At 41.3% G+C, this 23,969-nt stretch overlaps 1 protein-coding gene across 3 annotated transcripts in view; it reads right to left on the reverse strand.

Annotated features, from left to right (window-relative positions):
• FUT8 (fucosyltransferase 8) overlaps positions 1 to 23,969 on the reverse strand; it is a 200,367-nt gene that overhangs the window by 82,400 nt on the left and 93,998 nt on the right. For all 3 annotated transcript variants that reach the window (XM_053257103.1, XM_053257109.1, XM_053257117.1), the window contains one exon: positions 13,011 to 13,125. In XM_053257103.1, coding sequence (XP_053113078.1) covers positions 13,011 to 13,125 — 115 coding nt within the window. The remainder of the gene's footprint in view (positions 1 to 13,010; positions 13,126 to 23,969) is intronic.

Genomic DNA, 23,969 nt, shown 5'->3' on the forward strand with positions numbered 1-23,969 from the left:
TGAATTTGAAAGGATTCTAAGAGGTATTTCAAGGTGGGGGGAGCAAATGGACTTTAAAGATCAACAGTATGCTTAATAAACAGAGTGCGACTTGGATTGGTAGACCTTTATTTAAAATCCCTATTTAGTTATGAAGCTCACTACTACATCTACACTAGCCATCATCTCTCAGCCTAGCCTGGAGGAGGGGTCTATCAATGGCTACTTGTCAGAGGGCTATAGGCCACCTCCAGCCTCAAAGGCAGGATGTCTCCGAGTACCACTTGCAGGGGAGTAACAGCAGGAGAAAGGGCATGCCCTCAACTCCTGCTGTAGGCTTCCAGTGGCATCTGGTGGGCCACTGTGTGAAACAGGATGCTGGACTAGATGGGCCTTGGGCCTGATCCAGCAGGGCTCTTCTTATGTTCTTAGCCTATTTCAAAAGGGTTGTTGTGAATAACCAGATGTTTGCTACCTTGAGCATTTTGGAAAATGGGTGAGATTCAAAATGTTATATCAATCATAAATATAAAAACAAATATAACCAGCATTAAGAGAATCAAGTCTTTGATAGATTGTTCTAAACATAGATCTCTTCCTGGGTCAAATTCTCAAACCAAACTGTTCTCTGCCCCATCTGCAGAGAACACCTACAGCTTTTGTCTCCCTCTGATGCCTTACTGCCTTTACAATCCTCCTGCCACTGCCCGTTAGGTCCATCTTCAGTCCCTATTCTCATCTTGCTGTGACTTTGGCCCCATATCTCCTGACTTCTATATTCTCATGGCTTGTGTGGTGCTTCTAAATACACAACTAGTTTCCATTAGTTCCAAGAAGACATGATTTGAGGGGCCATTACCTCCTTACGAGGTAAGGCTACAACACCTGGGGCTTTTTAGTTTAGAAATGTAAGATGACTAGGGGGCAATATGATAAGAGGTCTATAAAGTTATGAATGGTGTGGAAAGAGTAGATAAAGAAAAATGTTTCTCCCTCTTGCGTAACACTAGAACTTGGGGTCATGCCATGAAGATTATTGCCAAGAAATTTAGGACCAATAAAAGGAAGTACTTTTTCACACAATGCATAATTAACCCATGGAATTCTCTGCCACTAGATGTGGTGACAGCCACCAACCTGGATGGCTTTAAGAAGAGTTCAGATACTTCATGGAGGAGAAGTCTATAAATGGCTACTAGTCAATAGGCCCCCTCCAGCCTAAGAGGCAAGAAGCCTCTAAATACCAGTTGCAGAGGAGCAACAGCAGGAAAGAGGGAATTATTTTATTTATTTATTTATTTATTTATTTCAATTTATATACAGCTCTTCCTGAAGTGGCTCAGGGCTTTTTATATTAAAATAAAAAACACAGAACAAAACAATTAAAATCAAGAAACATTTAAACAAAATTAAATCTAATTACAATTAAGATTAAAACTAGATATCATTAAAGTTGTAAAGTTGTGCCGTCGAGTCGGTATCGATTCCTGGTGACCACAAGCCATTGGGTTTTCTTTGGCAGAATACAAGAGGGGTTTTGCCATTGCCATCTCCTTCACAGTATGAGACGATGCCTATCAGCATCTTCTTATATCGCTGCTGCCCAATATAGGTGTTTCCCATAGCCTGGGAAAAATACAAGCGGAGATCCAAACCAGCAACCACTTGCTCCTTAAGCAAGTTACTTCCCCACTGTGCTATTGGGTGGCTTCAATTTAAACCAAATTAAATCAAATTAAAATTAAGATTAAAACTAGATATAATTAAAAGCCAGGCTTAAAATGGGTCTAAGGCTCTCCTGAAGGCTTCCAAGGAAGACAGCCCTCTTATATCCACGGGGAACCTGTTCCACAACCTAGGGGTGGCAACTAAGGCAGCCCGATCCCAGGTCGCCACCATATAAACTGGTGGCACCCAAAGAGGGACCCCTCCTGAGGATATTAATGAATAGGGATATGCACGAACCAGTTCAGCAGTCCTTTTCTGTATCGCTGAACTGGTTTGGAGGTCCGGCTTTCATACCTGTCCAGCGGGGCATAACGTTAAAGAGCAGGGAGGGTACTCTCCCCCCGCCCGCCATGTTTCCTCCACCAGCCATGTTGCCAAAACTGCTCACTGGGACTGCAAAGGAGGTACGCAGCAGCCTCTCTCCAGCGATTTTGGCAGCAGCGCTGGCGGAGGAAATGCAGCGGGGGGGGGGGGTAAGGGCACCCTCCCTACTCCTTAAAGGTAACCCCACCGCGGCCCCCAAACCATCCAGCTGATGGTTTGTGCACATCCCTGTTAATGAGCAAAGGTGATCTTGTAGAGAAAGGTGCTGTCTCAGGGAACCTGCTACCTCAGGGAATGCACACCTAAGCCTTTAGAGCTTGAAACGTAATAACCAGCACTTTGTAGTGCCCAGAAACATATTGGCAGCCAGTGCAACTGTTTAAGAACTGGCATAATATGGTCCCCCAGAGACCAATTTGGTTTCCACATTTTGAACCAAGTGAAGTGCACGAAGGCAGCCCTACAGAGAACGCATTGCAGTAGTCCATCCTGGAAATTACCAGCTGGTGTAGCACTGTTTTCAGGTTATTCTCCTCAATGAACAGGTGAAGTTGTCAAATCAATCGCTGATGGTAAAAAGTGCTCCTGGCCACAGACTCAACCTTAGGGTGAGACCTGGGTCTAAGACCACTCCCAATCTGTGAACCTGTTTTTTCTGGGGGAGTGTAACCTGTCCCAAACAGGAAATTCTAACCCATCTTGCAGATTACTACCCCCAAAAATGAGCACCCCCATCTTGCTTGGATTCAGCCTCAGTTTATTATCCTTCATCCAGCCCATTACTGCCTGTAGGCAGGCATTTAAGGGGATAATGTCATTTCCCAATATCGATGAAAAGGAGAAATAGATTTGGGTGTTGCCAGAATATTTATACCACCCAGCACCAAATCCCCTGATGGCCTCACCCAGTGGTTTCATGTAGATGTTAAAAAGCGTTGATGACAGAATGAAGCCCAGAGGGACTCCATACAGCAGCTCCCGTTTTGAAGAGCAACTGTCACTAAGTACCACTATCTGAAATCTACCCGAGATGCAGGAATGGAACCACTGTAAAACAGTGCCTCCTATCCCCAAATCCTTCCGGTGATCCAGAAAGGATACCATGGTTGATGCTACTGAAAGCCACTAGGAGATCCAAAAAAACCAGCAGAGTCACACTCCCTCTGTCAATTTTCTGGCAAAGGTCATCTGTCAGGCCAACCAAGGCCATCTCAACCCCATAACCAGTCTTAAAGCCAATTTGAAATGGGTCTAGATAATCAGTTTCCTCCAAGACTGCTTGGAGTTGGTCAGCCACCACCCCCTCAATCTTTTTACCAACCATGGGAGATTGGAGACTGGCCAATGCCCACATGTCAGTTGTAGACTGACATGTGGATATAGCAAGAGTTGGAGCTCTTGCCTATGGGCTTCCCAGAGGCATCTGGTGGGCCACTGTGTGAAACAGGATGCTGGACTAGATAGGCCTTGGCTCTGATCCAACAGTGATGTTCTGTTAGTGTGTATGCTTTATATGCAAAAAGTGGTTGCATATTCATACCTGGCATCTCAAGCTGAGAGTCTGTGAACACTTAAGTTTCCAAATTTTAACAAAATGTCTTTGTCACCACTTTAGAGGGCAACTACAGCTGCTACTGTTTTGAAGGTTTCTAGATTTTGGAGATGTTAATACTGAAGCTGTTTTATAGTATTGTTTTTGTATAGTTTATTATACATTTTGGGTAACAGTTTTTTAAGTGTTAAAAAAGCTTTCCACATTCTGGGTCCTCAACCTTGCCATCATGAGCAGGGTGATGTTCTCTGATGAGCTAGTAAGCCTTCTTTTCAAACCTGGAGCTGAGGAGTGAGTGAGGATTGTTCCAGCAGTGCACAGTGGTCTCCATCTTCTCTTCCAGCTCCAAGGTTGCAAGGAAAGCTGAAGGTTGTTTGGCCACTGCCGCATATCCTGTCTTCCCACAAGGTGAGGCAAGTGCAAGGTCACTCTGCAGGAGCTTGGAGCAATCCAAGGGAACAAGTTGACTCAACACCACTAGAGGTAAACTGAGCTACTTCTGAGCCCAGAAAACTCTTCTGGGCTCCATGCTTGGATATGGAAAGCCTTAAAGAGGCAGTCTTCTGGAGTCCAGCACTCTTCCTCCGCTATACCTGCTCCTGCTGAGCAGCTTGTCTGTGCTGGCATCTGGGAGTGTGATGGTGTGAGAGGCTGGTTCTGTAATGGGCTCAGATCCCAGGAGTGCTGCCCCATAGAGTCCAGGCCATGAGGGTGCTTCCTCAGAGAAGCCCAACCTCAGGGCTCTCTCAGGTTCAAGGCTGGTGTCATGACCCAGGGCTGGGGCTAGTGCTGGTCCTGCCTCCTCAATGTCCATCTCAGAATCACTACTCTGTGATAGATTGAGCCATTATATCATGGCCCATGGAACACCTTTGCTGTACAGGACCAAGTGAGAGCCTCTCCTTCCTGCTCTAGAGAAGAAAAGAGAGGCAGAGAGCTTTCTTGGTCTCTAACTGTTTGTGGCAGCTAGGAAACCTTCAAAGAGCAGCAGCCCAACATCAAGCATAGTGTTTTCCACTCTTGCTCCAGAGCTGGGAAAAGCATGGAGGGAATGTCCTGCCAACAAGGAGCAGGGGTAGGGGTAGGCAACCAACCACTAGAAATCCCTTCTGTAGTTTGCATCTACAATAAACAGTATGTTAGTTTATCATTACCAACTACCATTATGCACATTTGGAAACACATCCAGTTCGCATATGGTCACAATCCCATGCCATTGAATGCTTATTTTTAAAAACCGAAAGTTGAGCTTTAGAAATATAGTAAATTTAGAAAAATACTTTCCCTGAATACAGGAAAACCAAGGCCATATAGCTTGCATCTAAAAAATAGCAAATATTCTAAACATATGATAGGGTGGTGTTGGTTTTCGATTATTTGCTCTGAATTTTTATAATTAGGTGCCAAATGTGTTGCATCAATAGAAACAAGTAGATAGAAGTTTATTATAGATCTGTATATTAAAAATCTGAAGACAGAGACATGAGTGATTTTAATCAATATTAACCAACAGCTGACAGCCTTTTCTGTTCAAAAAGACCCCTTGCTCCCTTCCGGGTCTTCAGCTGTTGTCTCTCATATCCAAATGCGTTCCTTCTATTATATGCCATGATTATTTAAATATAGCTGATCTTCATAAAAATCATAGAGTTGGGTGTCCTGTACATCATCTATTCCAACCCCCTCCTTGATGCAAGAAATCCAGAGCTAAAGATCCTGAACAGATGGCTGTCCAACCTCTGCTTGAAGACCTCCAGTGAGGAAGAGTCCACCTCCAGTAATTTGTTCCATTGCCATTAAGAAGTTTCTCCTAATGTTCAACCAAAATCTATGCTCCTGTAACTTAACACCATTAGATCTAGTCGTGCCTTTTGAGGCAATAGAGAACAAGCCTTTGCCCTCATTTATATGGCAGCCCAACAAGTATTTGAAGAGTGCTGTCATGTGCCACATCTCATTTCAGTCTTCTCAGGCTAAACATACACAGTTCCTTCAACCTCTCCTCAAAGGGCAACCCTGACCATCTCTGTTGAACCTTGAGCACCAGAACATTTTCCTCTTTTGCACATGTACATAGCAGCCCCATTTAACTTACTGAGCATCAATATTTCAGAAAACAAGCTCTTTCAGGAGACCATTTCCCCCATTATTTATTTATCATATATTTATACCACGTGATATGTACATCTCTAGGTGGTGTACAAAATTTATCACACAATATCAGAGAGTACAAACAGTTAAAATTCCATAATACGCAATAAAACCACTCATAAAACAAGTTATTAAAATTTCAATTAAAAGCCTACAAAACAGGTGCATCTTGAGAGTCTTCCTAAAAGCAAACAGAGAAGGAGATGCTCTTATTTCAACAGGGAGCCTATTCCAAAGCCTATTCCAATAGTTCAATCTTGACATTTAAAATCTCCTTAAATGAGCGAATCTTACAACTTTCAAAGTGTCTTGGGGGGAAACACAAGATCTGAATCAAACATGTCATCAGGACAGGCAATGAAATGGTCCATAGATTTGTTTTTTAAAAAAGAGGCTATGTGTATTCTTGCATTACAGTACCAGCTTTTCTGTTTTAACATTTTACTGATTTTAATACTGGGTTGTATACAGAGGAGCATCGTGTAGACTTCTGCTCACATAAGATGGAGCAATTTCTGCCAACTCTCCCTTCCATCAGCAGTCTCCCCAAGCCCACATGCCATATCTCACACTATTCCTGTATGTCCCTGACACTAGAGATTGGCTTTTCAGGGGACACTGAAATCTACAAAATGGAGAAGGGTACAACATGGTAGGAAAGACCTGTCCTGCCTATATAACACAACTTGTGGTTCTCTGGCTCAAACTTACTCTATTTTCTCTGGATCAAAATTACTACTCTTTATATATGAATATTTACTATAAATATTCAGTATTAAACTAGCCACCTAATGGCGCAGCAGGGGAGCAAACTGCCTAGAGAGCAGGAGGCTGTTGGTTCAAATCTCCACTGGTGTGTTTTCCAGAATATGGGAAACTTCTATATCTGGTAGCAGTGATATAGGAAGGTGCTGAAAAGCACCATCTCATACTGCGAGGGAAAAGGCAATGGTAAATCCCTCCTGTTGTGTTAGCCATGGTAAACCACATGGCTCTGTAGTCACCAGGAGTTGGCAACAACACAACAGCACAACCTTTCCTTTCTATTCAGTATTAAACGTACTGAAACCTTGAAACCTTTTCAACCGAAAAAAAGGGTTCTCAGTGCAGTTTATACACCAAAAGGGTATAAAAATGATTCCTTGTCCCAAAAGGGCTCACAATCTTTAAAAAGAGAGAGAGAGACCAGCAACAGCTACTGGAAAGATGCTATACAACAACAACAACAACAACAAATATTTATATACTGCTTTTCAACAAATGTTTCCAAAGCGAGAAACAAATAAATAAAGATGGCTCCCTGTCCCCAAAGGGCTCACAATCTAAAAAGAAACACTGGATGCCAGCAACAGTCACTGGAGGTACTGTACTGGAGGTGAATAGAGCCAGTTACGCTCCCCCTGCTAAATAAAGAAAATCACCACAGTAAAAAATTGTCTCTTTGCCCATTTAGCAAGGGTTACCGATGCTGAATAGAGACAACCGAGCTGAATAGGGACAACTAATCTCCCCTGCTGAATAATAAGAGAGCCACTACTTGGAGAAATAGTTGGCTCTAAATCTCTATTCACCGAGTTTTATGATGATTTTGTGTGTTTTCACAGAATTCAGAAGCCACATTAAGTGGGATGTAAATAAATGGTAAAATGTTTTCCTGGCTCAGACTATTGCAGACATAAAATCTTGGCCACACAGTGCTCTCTTTCTATGAACTCGTTTTCAGAAAAGTCAGACAGTAACAACAGAGTAAGGGGGAAATCATGAGTTACCACCTCAGAGTAGGGGGGAAAGCATGAAAGGGCTGCTTCCTACATTATTTTCTAAGATTACTTTTCCATATTAGGAAACATACACCACATAAAAAGTGAAGAACTGTCCAAGTATCCCCTTTTACTTTAGAAAGCCACTGGATTCCTGTTGTGCATACTCACATTTGCCTATCCATATGTCATCTTATACATATGTTTCCTAACACCAAGAACTAATCTCTCAAACAGAACATACAGTGGGTATAGGAAAGAATCACCCCCTTTGATAGACCTTAAATTCTGGTTCCCTTACATCCTGAAATGAAAACACAAAGAAAATTCCCTTCACCAGCTGTACTTATCCAATGCAACCTATAACATCCAACTGAAAAACATCACAATTACAGTCCAGAAAAAGTGTCAGAAATAAAAAACAAGAATTACTGAGATTGAAAAAGGATCACCCCCTAATGTCAATATTTTGTTGAACCACCTTTTGCTTTAATAACAGCCTTGAGTCTGTTGGGATACTTCTCTATCAACCTTGCACATCTAGACGGAGCAATATTTGCCCACTCCTCCATACAGAACTGTTCAAGTTCGGTCACATTGGATGGTAGGTGTTGGTGGACTGCTATCTTCAAATCTCCCCACAGATTTTTTATGGGATTTAGGTCTGGGCTCTGACTGGGCCACATGAGGACGTTCACTTTCTTCTCCTTCAGCCACTGTGTGGTCAATTTTGCTGTGTGCTTCGGATTGTTGTCATGTTGAAAGGTGAATCTTCTGCCCATCCTCAACTGTCTGGCAGAGGGTAGCAGGTTTTCTTCCAGAATCTGATGGTATTTTGCCCCATCCATTTTTCCTTCTACCCTAACGAGAGCCCCAGTCCTTGAGCCAGAGAAACACCCCCACAACAGGATGCTGCCACCTCCATGCTTCACTGTAGGTATGGTGTGTTGTGGATGGTGAGCTGCGTTGGATTTACGCCAGGTGTACTGTTTGGTGTTGAGGCCAAATAGTTCAATCTTGGTCTCATCTGACCATAAGACCTTTTTCCATTTGGCATCAGAATCTTCAAGGTGCCTTCTGGCAAAGCTCAAACGAGCTTTAATGTGGCCTTTCTTGAGAAGTGGCTTTCTCCTTGCGACCCTCCCGAACAAGCCACATCTGTGGAGCGCTCGTGAAATTGTTGTCACATGCACAGAACAACCACTCTTTGCCATGAAGTCCTTTAACTCCTTCAGAGTGGCCATTGGCCTCTTGGTAACCTCTCTTACCAGTTTCCTCCTTGCTCTTCCATCCAGTTTGGAGGGCCGACCAGATCCAGGGAGGATAGCAGTCCACCAACACCTACCATCCAATGTGACCGAACTTGAACAGTTCTGTATGGAGGAGTGGGCAAATATTGCTCCGTCTAGATGTGCAAGGTTGATAGAGAAGTATCCCAACAGACTCAAGGCTGTTATTAAAGCAAAAGGTGGTTCAACAAAATATTGACATTGGGGCGTGATCCTTTTTCAATCTCAGTAATTCTTGGTTTTTTATTTCTGACACTTTTTCTGGACTGTAATTGTGATGTTTTTCAGTTGGACGTTATAGGTTGCATTGGATAAGTACAGCTGGTGAAGGGAATTTTCTTTGTGTTTTCATTTCAGGATGTAAGGGAACCAGAATTTAAGGTCTATCAAAGGGGGTGATTCTTTCCTATACCCACTGTATAAGGAGTCCCTATGGTAATGTCCAGTGGCGGACTGGCCAGGGTGTCAGCTTATCTGATGGCAAGTGGGCCCTGTGGGCCCCTGATGAAGTAGGCCCCCTTAAACATTAGACAATATGTTAAAAATGTTAATGACCTTTTAGTGGTTTGAAAATATAATAGAAGTTCCAATATTATTACTGTATGCAACTAAAATTTATGTCGTATTACTATTTTAATAAAAATAATAATAAAATCATTTTTCGAGGATACTTTATATTTAAGAATATTACGCCCAGCATGCTCCCCTTGCAGTAAACTGTCTGCATTGATGTCTCTGGGATCATTTGCTCTGGGCTGGGGCTCTATAGGTGCAGTCTACTCTTCAGAAGCCTGAAGCCTACTTCTTATCCCTTGATATTATAAGTCCTGCCTGGCAAGTAGTGCTTCTTTTGCACCAGATCAGGCTTAATAAGGGTGACTTCTGCCCCTCAGCCCACCACCTCTTCATCAGGTGAAGGCTGATCTCCTTGCTAAAATATATAACTTATCCCTGCAATCAGGTTCTATACCAGAGGACTGGAGAGTAGCAAATGTAACACCGATTTTCAAGAAGGGATCCAGGGGTGATCTGGGAAATTACAGACTGGTTAGCTTAACATCTGTTCCAGGCAAATTGATGGAAAGCATCCTCAAGGATAAAATTGTAAAGCACATAGTACAACAGGCCCTGCTGGAAGTGAACCAGCATGGGTTCCGCAAAGGTAAATCTTGCCTGACCAACCTTTTGGAGTTCTTTGAGAGTGTCAACAAGTGTGTGGATCAAGGTGATCCAGTTGACATACTGTACCTGGACTTCCAAAAAAGCTTTTGACAAAGTTCCTCATCAACAACTCCTGGGGAAACTTAGCGGTCATGGGATAAAGGGACCAGTACATGTGTGGATTGCTAACTGATTGAAAGACAGGAAACAGAAGGTAGGTATAAATGGAGAGTTTTCGCAATGGAGGGAAGTAAGAAGTGGGGTCCCCCAGGGATCTGTACTGGGATCAGTGCTTTTTAATTAATTCATAAATGATCTAGAAGCAGGGTTAAGCAGCGAGGTGGCCAAATTTGCAGATGATACCAAATTCTTTCGGGTAGTGAAATCCATAACTGATTGTGAAGAGCTCCAAAAGGATCTCTCCAAACTGGATGAATGGGCAACCAAGTGGTAAATGTGGTTCAATGTTGGCAAGTGTAAAGTGATGCACATTGGGACGAAGAACCCCAAGTATATGCTGATGGGATGTGAGCTGTTGGTGACTGACCAGGAGAGGGATCTTGGGGTCGTGGTGGACAGATCGTTGAAAGTGTCAACTCTGAGTGGCAGCTGTGAAAAAGGCTAATTCCATGCTAGGAATCATTAGGAAGGGGATTGAAAATAAAAATGCTAATATTATAATGCCCTTATACAAATCTATGGTACGGCCACATCTGGAGTACTATGTACAGCTTTGGTCACAGTATCTTAAGAAGGATATTGTAGAACTGGGAAAGGTGCAGAAGAGGGTAACCAAAATGATCAGGGGGCTTGAGCTACAGCATCTGGGGCTCTTTAACTTGGAATAGAGGCGACCAAGATGATCAAGGGCCTAGAGCACCTTTCTTATGAGGCTAGGCTACAACACCTGGGGCTATTTAGTTTGGAAAAAAGACAACTGCAGGGAGACATGATAGAGGTCTATAAAATCTTGCATGATGTGGAGAAAGTAGATGGAGAGAAATTCTTCTCCCTCTCACATAACACTAGAACCAGGGGTCATCCCATGAAATTGATTGCCAGGAAATCTAGGACCAGCAAATGGAAGTACTTTTTCACACAACACATAATCAACTTGTGGAATTCTCTGCCACGAGATGTGGTGACAGCCAACAACCTGGATGGCTTTAAGAAGGGTTTGGATAACTTCATGGAGGAGAGGTCTATTGACGGCTACTAGTCGGAGGGCTGTAGGCCACCTTCAGCCTGAAGGCGGGGTGCCTCTGGGTACCAGTTGCGGGGGAGTAACAGCAAGAGAGAGGGCATGCCCTCAACTCCTGCCTGTGGCTTCCAGTGGCATCTGGTGGGCCACTGTGTGAAATGGGATGCTGGACTAGATGGGCCTTGGGCCTGATCCAGCAGGGCTGTTCTTATGTTCTTATCATTCACTCCCACAGGTTCCATATTCACACTTTGTACAACACAAAAAGTTGCATAAAGATTTATCCTGCTTGGACTCAGCAAAGTTTAAAACTATTGCAAAGAAGGGCCTTTAAAATGAAGCTTTGGAAGGTATTATTAAGCTGTCTCCACAAATCAGCAAAGATCAAATAATATTGGAATTGTTTTCTTTTGCTTCGAACTTTGATGTATTAAAGCTATTGCTTAATGATGGTGAGAATATGGATTCCAGTTGCAACAAGTGTAAAATTTTTAGCACTTGACCATCGTGTGTACTAAAAATTCTGGCATCCAACAGACTTCATGACAAGGCATATGATAACCTTTATGAACTTTATAAAGTCATCTGCACACTATCAGTTACTCAAGTCCAATGTGAGAGGACATTTTCAAAGCTAAAGATCATAAAGACAAGGCTAAGAAATTCACTGTCTGATGAGAACCTGGAATCATACATGTTGCTATCCATTGAAAAGGAATTGTTAGATGAATTGGATGCAGAAGCAATTATTGACAGATTCGCACAATCATCTAGTGAACTCAAACGATTGCTCTTAATATAGTGGACTCCATGAAATATGCTTTTGAACTACCTGTTAATGTGTAAGATGTTCACTACAAGCAAACTATTAAAAAATATCCACCATTTATTTAATTTTTTAAAAAATTTAAAAATTCAATTATAACAATCTGTACTGTATACTGCCAGTAATATGTACAATATATGTACACTGTAATTACTAAAAAATATACATTTATTTCTCAAAAATTTTAATTGTACCTTTTTTCCACTTATGTATTTTTGAAAATTTTATTTATTTTGTATAAAAAGTAAATGATAGCCTTATAGTTGTGGGTGCCCCCCCTTTGTCTCCTGGCAACCAATATTTTTAGACCCAGTCTGCCACTGGTAATGTCTAAATGAGCACTTCTCCCCCTGATGTTTTAGCAGGAGACATTAAGATGTCTGCTGAAATATATATTTTGCATGGGACAGTAGTACACTTTGAGCAGTGTAGACAACAGAACCTATATCAGTTCTTTCAGTCACACAAATGCATGGAGGATTAGCACAGATTCAAAGCTCACAAGCTTGTGGTCTATGGAGACTGGCTGTGCTGCAGATGTGCATTCAATTGCTTCCCAAGCTAAAGAATTGGGGAAACCAAAGAACAAATATTCAAAGAAAGATAGCTTTCTTTTTGTAAATTTAGTAGTCGCAGTTTTTGTGATGGTGGGGTGTTTTGTTTTGGCTAATTTAAGCCAATACCACAAGGACTCAGAGTAAAAAAGGTAGACTATATGTAAACACAATTATTTTAAATAACTAGATAATAGAAACTGTAGCTTCAAAATGAAATGATCACCCGTTGTTGGTTAATCTGAACCTATTTATAAAGCTTACTAAATATTAGTTCACTTAACAGGAATCCAGCCACATTTTGTATGCAATGTTTTCATTATTTTATTCCCTGAGGTTGCTTTACTCATCAAAAACATCTATATTTTTCTAAAGACAATTTATGTTTGTCACATTGCTCTATATTAGCCATATTAAATATTCCTTCAGTAAATTCCATTTATTGTAAATTTCAATTTATTTCTTTTTCTGTGCAGAATTCTTACCTGAAGATATGTTATTCTCCTCTGTACCAACTCTGTCAAATCTTTGGCTTCTTTTTCTCGCCAATCACCTGCTCCATCTGTTTGACTGAGGTAGTACAGATCTGTCATTACTGACCTGTTTTTTAAAAAAAGGCAACAGAAACTCTTATGGGAAACTTAATCAGAAAAATCAGCAACAAAAGGAAAACTAAACTTTTTATAGCCAGAAATAACCTCAAAAAAGTAGAACATTACTTCAAATAGGAACACAAATTTTAAAAATTTTAAGTGATTTTCCCACTTTACTACTAGATTCATCTACCTGCAATTATGCACCCCTCAACATATTCAACAGTCCCAAATGCAAATTAAGTTACAATATTAAGCAGCTAAGGCATGTTGGGGAAAACCCATTGTCTCCCACTGTAAGCACACACACACCAAACTATGTACAAAGCTGATATTTTCCACTCCCGCAAATACAAAAAGTATTTATGATAATATTTGGGAGAAACATACACACACACACAATTATATAGAAGGAGAAAGGGAGGGGGAGGGGGAGGGGGAGGATTTGCCAAACTCCCTTCTATTGCAAGTATGTTGAGACCAGCTTGCTGACACTGAGCTGAGATGTGGGCTAAAAACATGCACTTTTGATAGGCTAGAATGGCAAGAGGATTGGGGGAATGAAAGAACGCCCCTATTTTTTCTGTATACACTCACAGGTGGGCAACTTGACTGATCTGTCAAAAACGGGGGGAAGGAAGCATATCAAAATCTACATTAATTTCAAACTCTTAAAATCTCAAAGATTTAACAGAAATTCTACTGTGTCGGTGCATGTGCTTGCATGCGGGCTTCTCACTGGCCGGTATGCATGTGCAGTTTGATTATCGCAGGTGTCGTGTGCCACAATGCTTTCCATACTCAAATTGCAGGCCCGCATCCCAGCCGGCTCACCCCAAGCCCCTGGTGGTAAAGATAGGAAATATCAGTGCAGCGGGACAGCAGCAGGCACGGGGCAGTGGTGGCACAGCTCTGGTGAGGCCCCCCAGATCATTTGGAGGCCCCCAGGAGGCAGGAGCAGTGATGGAGCGAGGTATCTTTTATTTGGAAAAAATTGGGCGTGGGGGCTTTTGGCAGAGGGGCCTTGCAGTGGGGTGGCCTCTGAAGCCCTCTCGATCCAGGCAGATTTTGGACCTCGGTGCATCACTGGTAACCAGCACATACAAAGCATTTAGTCCTAAGTAGCACCAGACTCAAACCATTCAGTCCATCCTTGACAAAGGATGGGGACAATGCTAGGCTACTAATATACTAGACTGGCTGCTCGCACTTCATCATCACTGGTTACTCCAAAGGCAAGCCCAGCATAAGGAGAAGAGGGGTAGCATCTGGGAATGTTCAAGCATAGGGTGGGGCTGACAAGAAAAATAGGATGGTGTCAGCACTGGCTCTGGGGCAAGGGGAAAACCACACAAGGAGTGGCGGCAGCAGCAGGTAGGAGGCAGGGTGTCCAGACTCGACACTGCTTGGCGCACTCACCACCTGAGACTGCTATGAGGCAGCACCTTGCCTCATGGGGGAGCTGCTCCTCTAATAACATGTACTCCTGTTTCAAATCACAAGATCAACCAAAAATTACAGTATGAATGCACTGAATCTGCATGACAAAGGACAATTAAAGGTGCTGTTCCAAAATTATGGAACTTCATTCTCTGGCACAGCTGGCTAAGCCTGAACATCTTTTAGAAATTCTATGGGACCTGACTAACTGAGCTAGGCCTCGATGTCCATAGTTAGCTCATAGTGGACCATTTAATATGTAATATTGTGTCTAGATTCTCACTTTTTCCTTCCTTGAACCATTCAGAGGTGATACTGATCTATGCATTACGGGAACAATATAGGGCTCTTTTATTCATGCAGAATGCAGAGCAGGGAAAGCCAGGTTGGCATGGGCCTGTTATTTCTGAGCTAGGTTATATTTATTTGGTGCACCTAAAAGGGAGTTGGGGAGAAATCTCTATTGGCAGAAATCACTGTACTGGCAGAAATATAATAGTTGGTCAAACCAACATGTTAACTTCTCCTCCCTCAAGAAGCCATCTTGAAATTGGCTGGGTAGAGCAGAACATAGCAGTGCAGCACTATAATCAATGTTTGACAAAGTACCCCTTGCTATGTGTTGAAATGTGGAAGAATACCTGATATGCATTTCTCTTAAGTTCAAGCCCTTGTAAGGGGCATGCTCTATTGCAGGATTCTTGGTTTGAGGAGTAAGAAATAAGAGAGAACTGGGAATCACAGGCACACTAACAAACTGCCAGAAAATCATTTCAGGGGTCTATCAATATTAGGGATGTACACAAATGGTTTTCGGCACTCACCACCACCACCACCGCGGCATTTCCCCCGCTGGCGCTCTGTAAACTTTAAGCCCCTTGGGGCAGCAGCGTTCCTCCCTGCCGCCCCGTTCTGCCCATCAGCCGGAAGTTGCAAGCGCGTGTGCGCCCATCATGCGCGCACAGCAGACAGGCGCGCACATGCACGCACGACAGGCGCACGCACGCTCGCAACTTCCGGCCACTTCTGGCCGACAGGGGGAACGGGGTGGCAGGGAGGAACGCTGCCGCCCCAAGGGGCTTAAAGTTTACAGAGCGCCAGTGGGGGAAATGTGGTGGGGGGGGTGAGTACACCCTCCCTCACCCTTAAAGTACTACCCCCGCCGGTGCCGAAATGCTGAATACCGCCCCAGCGCCGAAACGTTTCGGAGGCCTTTGCAATGGCTTCCGAAATGTTTCAGGCACATGCCTAATCAATACTTCCTTGACTGGGGATGTTAATGCAGGAGGAGGTACAGAAACAAGAGCTGGTGGGAATCCCATAAGATGGCAAACAATTGCAAAACACTACTTTGGAATTTCCTGACAAAGAATGCCTAGAATTGTTCAAATCATTTCCATGTCCTATATTACTAATTGCTCATAGTATCCCACAGCAAAATGTGCCAAATGATCTAACAAGAGGAACAGTTGTAATGTCCCCTATCAACTTCTTAAGGGAGATAAACTAACCATAACTAGAGGAGGGTGGGCATGGCTTGGCCTTCTGGGCAATTGTCAGCTGCTCATTTTCTTCATTCCTTGCTTGGAGCAAATTAAACACGCAGCCCTTCCTCCTGACCTCTGGTCAGCCTCGTTGTCGGCTGCATGTTTTCTTTGCTCCAAGCAAGGAATGAAGAAAACAAGCAGCTGACAATGAAGCTGGCTGGGAAATGAGTTCCAAAGGGTCACAAGGGCCATTCCAGTAGGCCAAGCCATGCACCCTGCATGTGATGTCACACACAGGGGACATGGCTGGCACGCACGAATGGCCACTGGGAGAGGAGTTTACCTGAGCCCACCATCTAGCTATGCGCCTGGTAGGAATCCATTAGTGCTAAGTTTTGTGAAGGTCTCAAGCAGTCCACAAGCCTAGGATGCAGTGTTCCTTCTAAGCCGGCATGTGCACATGTGTGCACTCACACGTTTTTTGATGTCCGCTCAGTTAATTTTAGATCCTGCTAAGGCTGAATCAATAAGGCCTCATTCTGAATGCACATGTGCACACACTGCCTTGATACTGCCACCCGGAACAAAACTCATTCTGCACACAGATGAAAAAATTGTAGAGAACACTGCTGGGATGTAGCTATAATTGAATGAATGGTTTCAAAGAACCCAGGCCCCCAGCTCCTGAGAGTCCCAAGCTCCACCCCCCTTTACTTTCTTCATTATCTCTTTCACTCCGAGGGGCTGCCGGAGAGAGGGGAGAACACAGGCCCCCTCTCCCCTAGCTACACCCTAGCCACAAGCTTCATATCTGTTACTTTTAATGTGCAACTTAGATGACAATACATATAACTTAACGACATATAATTTCAGTTTAGATGTTATCCATACACTCATTTACCGGAAAATCTCAGTTTATTCTAATAAAGCTATTAAATAGGTCTAGGACCCCAAAATTTGCCAAATGATAACCTTAAGGCACAATCCATCTCCAGCAGGTACAGCCACCTGCACATGGAAGGATTGACTCTAGGACTTAACAGAGCCTTGTTTGTTCCCTCCTACCACCCTTCGAGAATGTACCAGGTCAACATACCAGGTCGCTGGTCTAAGGACCGTAATAAAATTTACTACTACATACCAGGTCATTTCTAGAAACAAGTTGACCATGTTTTGTTTATTATATTTTAAATTGCTTTTGGCTGAAAAGCCTCCAAGTGGCATATATAACAACTAAATAACAAAACAAAACAGTAGAACTCACTTAATAGAACAATACACAATAAAATTGCAGGAGGAAAACACCTAATCTAAAAATCTCCTTAGCCTCAACCAACTGAAAATACCAGGTAGAACAGACTGGTTTTCACCTGACACCGAAAGCTTGGAAGGGATGAGGTAGTAGGAGGGAGAGTTCCAGAGCCATGCCTTACATGCTCACCAACCAAACTTCTCCAAGCACACAGCAGACGCTCTCCAGATCCTTTTGACAGATAAATTCATATGAAAACCAGCGGTCTTTAAGATACACAGGGCTCATTCCCTGTCCAGCCCTCCCTGTCCCTCCTCAGTGGAAATCACACTTGCAGGGATGTGGGGAACAAATGGGACTCTCTTTATGCATAACCCTCTAATGCACAAGCAACTGATCTGTGTGGGGATGGATTGTGCCCTTCATTTCCAACTGTGCTTTCTTTCAAGTTATATAAGGTGAAATTGAAATAATTTGATATTTTCAGTAGAGACCCTTTATGATTACTGCATTTAATATCTAATATGGTCAGCAACATTAACAAGTATTTCCAATAACTCAAAAACCTAATCTACCTCTTAAGGCAATCACATCTACAAAACATCTTGTAAAATATTATTTTGCCAATAGTACCTGGAGTATCAGTTTTACATAAATGAAAAGAGACATAAATAATTCACATGTCATTAACTTTAATGCAAAGCCTAGATAAAAGCAAATTTAATTTGTTCCAGTTGTCAAAGTAAGAAAATGTACAGTTATTGAACATCCAAGCAAACAAATTAATCCAGTTAGAACTCAAACTGACAAAAAATAAATCTTGAGCATTACAGCAGTCTTATATTTGGCTTCTATAGCTTACGAAATGTTTGCATCATGGCAGTTATTCTCGTGATGAAATATACTCACAAACCATCCTCTTTAGCAGTTCGCATCTTATTTAGTTTAGGACAAGAGAATATCTAACTTCATTTTGCTTAAATTTTAAAATGCAATCAATTAAAAACATGCACCACTGACAAGATGTGTATGTTTGCATACTCCTGTGCAGCATGTCTTGTTTACCTGCAGACTTATTTCATACATAACAGACCAGAGAGAAAGTTCCTCAAAGTGTTTTCCATGAAGTCTCCCAGACTTCTAATTAGAAAAATGTTTAAGGTGCGACCACAAATATCACTACCATTTATTGTTCATAAGCATACTCTTTCCGGAAAAAACAAACCAAATTTCATTTTTAAAACTTATTTTTTCTCCTTGAAAAGACCAACAGCTCAAGCCAGTAAAATAACAGAAGATCTTAGGAGTAAAAGTTAAGACATTATCCAAGATCAAGGGTTCACAAATTCTGGCTGACCTTAGTAGCCAATTTTTCTTCCCCCCACCAGTCAGTTGTGAAATCTGTGCAACCATGAAAACTGCAACAATATTAAAAACATTCAAAGCAGCTAGTTTAATGAAATGGAATGATAATTTGATAAGCAGGTCTAGATAATGTTTGAGTTATCTATACAGAACTCAGGTTTTGTATTTAGCCTATTTATCTATGCACAATTAATTTTCTTTTTAAAATCTGTGATTTCATGGCTTGTGAACATCCCCTACCCCCACTCTAGTTTTTCAGGCTGATCTTCCTACCCCCCACAGATATATTAATATAAATTGTAGATTTATAATACAATAAATTGTAGATTTATAATACAATTAATATAGATTGTAATTTGATTACAATCTCAAATTGTTTAAACATTTATATTTCCTATTACAATACCTCAAAATGAGTAGAAAGTATGGTTTGGGAGAAGGTGGGGGAAAGTGCCTTTGTTAATTCCCTACCTAAGACTAAAAATAAAAAAGTGAGGAATAAGTTTTTCAAAAAGCAAGAAGCCTATGGCAACTTAAAGACTAACTTTTTAATGACATGAGTTTTCATACACTAAAATCTTATTTTTTAGATGCAGTTTTTCAAAGCTGTCCAGCCACAGGATTTGGAAAAGCTATATTCTGGGCTTTATTTTTCATTCAGAATTTATGACAAAGTCAGATTTCTAGCATACAATGCTTCATTTAGGGCTTTTTGAATGGACCATAGTACCATTAAAAATGTGAGTAAAGGCCTCCATTTAAAAGCCTCCACACTGTATTCCATGTGTTTGTTCGTAGCAACAGACTGAGTCCTTATATTACCCTATTATAATTCTATGCATACTAATCTCAGAGCAAGTTCCACTGAACTCAGTGGGATTTACTTCTGAGTAAACATACATAGGTTCAGACTGTGAAATATGTTATCTGCTTAACAAAGGCTTTTCTGCCAGATGAAATGCAACCTTATCATTTCTAAACAAGCTGCTAAACGTTCAAACAACTGTTACCATTTCAAAATGTTTATTTTCTTCTAGTTTCAAATGGCTAATTGGAGCTAAGGAGCTCCAGCAAAAATTAAGAGAGAAATATCTAGCCCTGTCCTATATGATTTATGTCTCTCCTTCCAACCCTGTGTTTTTGTCTCTCTATTCTGCAAGCTTTAGAAAAAGAAGTGCGCTCTCCCTCTTGCTTTTAATCTGAAGTTCCTGCTGTTTCTGATTAACGAAGATAATGTAACTGGTCTCATCATCCCAAATCTCTCCTTCAAAGTGACTCACCCCCTTTGTACACTACCAACCTCAACCTTTTAGTTCATGGGTGCACTACCAAAGCTGGTTTTTTGTATTTCTGGCTGTCCATGGTATCCTCAAAAGTCTTCTGCAGCACCATAGTTCAAAGGTGTCAATGCTTTTTCTATCTTGCAAACAAATGGATCATAGAACAAATCAATCCAGAATTTTCACTCAAGCCACAAATGACCAGGCTCAAACTATCATATTTAAGGCACATTATGATTAGCTAGGTGGATGGACTCGATTACAACAACAATGAATGCATCACTGAAAGACCTTAAAGGCCAAGTTGATCATCCTGAAGAGAATCTATCTATGTGGTTGCTAAAAGTCGACACCAACTTGACGGCACTTAATCAATCAATCATAGCTGCACTATACTCCAGTCCTCCTGTCTCCTGTTTGCTTACACCAGGGGTGGGTAAACAAACAGCAACTCCCACCATCCCTCACTATTGGCCACTGTGGTTGGGGATGATGGGAGTTGCAGTTCAACAACAGCTGGAGGGCCAACAGTTTGGCCACCCCTGGCTTACACAGTGTCACCTGCAAAAACCATGCACAGTCAGACATTTTGACTGCCTACGCTGTTGCAAACAACCCTGCTTCGCTACAGCTTAAAATTGCACAATCACAGTTGCACAACACTAAACATCTTGTAAAATAATGGACATAGTGTCACACAACTGCGATTGTTCAGTTTTCAGTGTAGGCAGTGTTTAAGACGCACACAACAGTGTAGGCAGTGCTGAACCATCCACATTTCACTGTACAGAATATAAGCCAGTAAAGATATTGCTTCAAGAGAGCATCAAAGTTCAAATGTCTTTATAAGTAATAAGAAAAGGGAAATAAAGTTCATATAGCGAGAATGATGCATCAGCAGTCCATCAATGTTCTCTCAGTTTGAAGGATGGAAATGTTTGGAGCATCTCAAAATGATTGCGTTTGAGCCACAATAATTTTCTGGTACATCACTAACTGAAGCTTTCACTCTACATCCCTCCCCATGGCATGGCTGGTGACCCTGTTGTGAAATCATATACAAAATGCAAGCTTCCAAGCACAATCACATATACAAAGATATCAGATTGCATCAGCCCCTTTGGAATGGAAACATGAATGAATGACTAGATGGATGGAACACAATGAAAAGCTACCTAACTGTTCTCTGTTGAATCAAGCTTCTCTGAACCATGATGCTTGGAATTTACAACACAGAAAGGTATGATAAGCCACACAAGTGCCAAAACGTATTTTCATTGTTTTGTTTTGTACAAAACATGACAAGTTGCTCCAACAGGCAATTTGCCAACATTAATAATCTTGCCTTGAAAACAGCTATAACCATTTTACAAATATATAAATAGTTTTAAGTTTCCTCTTGAACATAAACATTTTGGAGTCTCCTAAATTTGAACAGTCAACTTGGATGTCTGATCAAATAGGGACTTCAAGCTTTTTGCTTAACTATTTTATTATTTCAAAGAAATTCAAGGCAGTTTATGAAATGCCTTAATCTCTATTCACAATTCTTTTCAGCTTTATGCTCAAGTTCTTAAAATCAGCTAATAATGGTTTTGATTTTGACTTTTATAATTAAAGTCTGAAGCAATGAGGGAGTGCTTTTGAATTGCCCTTGTCTCAGGAGTTCATTGTATTTTTACTGGAATTACAGAAATAAAGTAGTACCATCAAACTACATAAGATACTACATGATTCTAGATTAGTTTAGTAAAACCTACAGAGTTAACAATAAATAAATTATATTCATAGGTTAATAGAAGACATATATATTATTTATTTATTTAGATATATATCTCCTTAGAAGAAGGTGGAGGCCCCTCTTCTCTTCTTTTTTCTAGGTAAGTTGTATCTTATTATGTTAAAGCTATGTTTAAGGGATCTCCCCCCACCCTTTCTCTTCTCTTTTCCAGTTATACTTACATATATAATTGCTGCTATACTTGATTACGTTATGTGCACTTTTGTAATCTTATTGTAATAAAAAGGAAGGAAATAGGTTAATAGCATTTTCTAAATGGGAAAACCTTAAAGGCATTTTTACATTATATCACAAATGACTTTGGAACCAAGACAAGTCAAGTTTATTTACAGTCGAAGACCAGAATTCAAAACATATGTACAAATAAGAATCAACAGTGCTTACAGTAGTTTGGTATAGTGTCTCAGCATAACAAATAAATCCCAAGTTACACGAGCTGATCTACTATCTGATGCCTAACTTGCCTAGCCACCACACAGAACTTTGTGACATTAGTCGTTATCTCCTTCTTCTGATCAGAAAGCAAATAATAAACAAAATATGTCTGTATGCCCTGGATAATTGACCAATAGCGGAGCAATAAAACATTGACGAAAGTCCCTGTAAAGTAAAGTAAAATGTGAAAAATTGATTCCTGCTCTCCAGAATCACACAGGTACTGTCTCTGTTCTTTAGGAATCCTTCTGAACCTACCCTCCAAATCAGCCGAAGGTAATACATTAGATCGGGCCAACATGAACATCCTGCGGTAATTAGCAATTGTAAGTTTATCTAAATAACTCGCAGGTTTGTTGTTATAGGGCTGTAGTCCCCCAAAAAAACTTCCTTGGGGATTAAAGACCAATCAGTTTGCACCTCCATATCATAGATCCGTTGTTTTAGTGCCAATCTCGCATGGCTGAATCCCATCTTCAGCAGGACATCTAAGCTAAAGCCATAAAGGCTAAGTTTATAACAAATTGACGATTTCCAACAGGAGTTAAAACTATCCATAAGGGTAAGATGAGCAAGGCCTGAAGAAAAGAAATGTAACTTCAGCCAGTAACCTAAAATGGAAAACCACACCTGGGCCTCCACTCTAGGAATACCAACTTTCAGCCTCAGGATCACGTTTGGGACGCATCTAGGGATCTGCAAAATAGATCTTAAAAACTTTGTCTGAATGACCTCCAAAGCTGCAAAATTAGCATATGGACCCATTTGTGATCCGTAGAACATCTGAGAGGAGGATTTAGCTAAAAATAATTTAAGTACTGCTGGGACAAAATTGAGCACCCCACTGATGAAAAAATAGGATTGAATAGCTGCTGACAATTTTCGTGCACTTTGAGTGACATACTGCAGATGTACACTACATCTCGTAGAGGCCTGGAAAACAACACCTAGGTATTTAAAGGTCTTAACTTGTTCCAACATATGGTCATCCAAAGACCAATTCAAGATCTTTCAATGTTTTGTAAAAGCTCGGGTTTTAATCTTACTATAATTAATTTCTAGGGCGTATTCATGGCAAAAAAGAGCCAAGGAGTGAAGCGCTCTGTGAAGGCCTACAGGGTCTGAGAAAGAATCGCAGCAGCATCCGCATATAGCAAGATGTTAACCTGCCTATCGGCTAGCTTTGGTGGATGGAAGGACAAATTAGCTATATAATCTACAATAGGATTGATATAATAATTGAAGAGAGCTGGAGCCAGAACACAGCCTTGCCTCACTCCCCAATAGGTGGGGATTTCTTTAGTGAGATTTCCAGCAGAGCTACAGCGGACTTTCAGATATGAATTCCTATGTAGTTTATAAATCAAAAGAAGCAAACGACTGTCAATTGTAGAATTTACTAACCTCTCCCATAACTTATCTCTTGATATTGAGTCAAAAGCCGATTTAAAATCAATAAAGGCAGCATAAAGAGTAGAGTGAGATTGATTAGAGTATATCCCGGCTAGGTGCTGTAAAACTAATGCATGATCAGGAGTAGAATAACTGGCCATGAAACCTGCCTGCTCATCAGGTAATATATTTTCTTTGTCCATCTAATCTTGAAGTTTGGTAAGCAGATGAAATGCGTACATCTTACCAATAACATTGAGAAGACTGATGGGACAATAATTTGACGGCAAATGCCTTTTGCCTCTCTTATATATAGGGATAACAATCGCCATTCCCCAATCATTTGGGGGCGAAGCCATCTGATCAATGGTTGTAAAAAGAGAGGCTAGTACAGGTAGC

The sequence above is a fragment of the Hemicordylus capensis genome, chromosome 1, assembly GCF_027244095.1.
Source record: "Hemicordylus capensis ecotype Gifberg chromosome 1, rHemCap1.1.pri, whole genome shotgun sequence".
Taxonomy (NCBI): Eukaryota; Metazoa; Chordata; class Lepidosauria; order Squamata; family Cordylidae; genus Hemicordylus; species Hemicordylus capensis.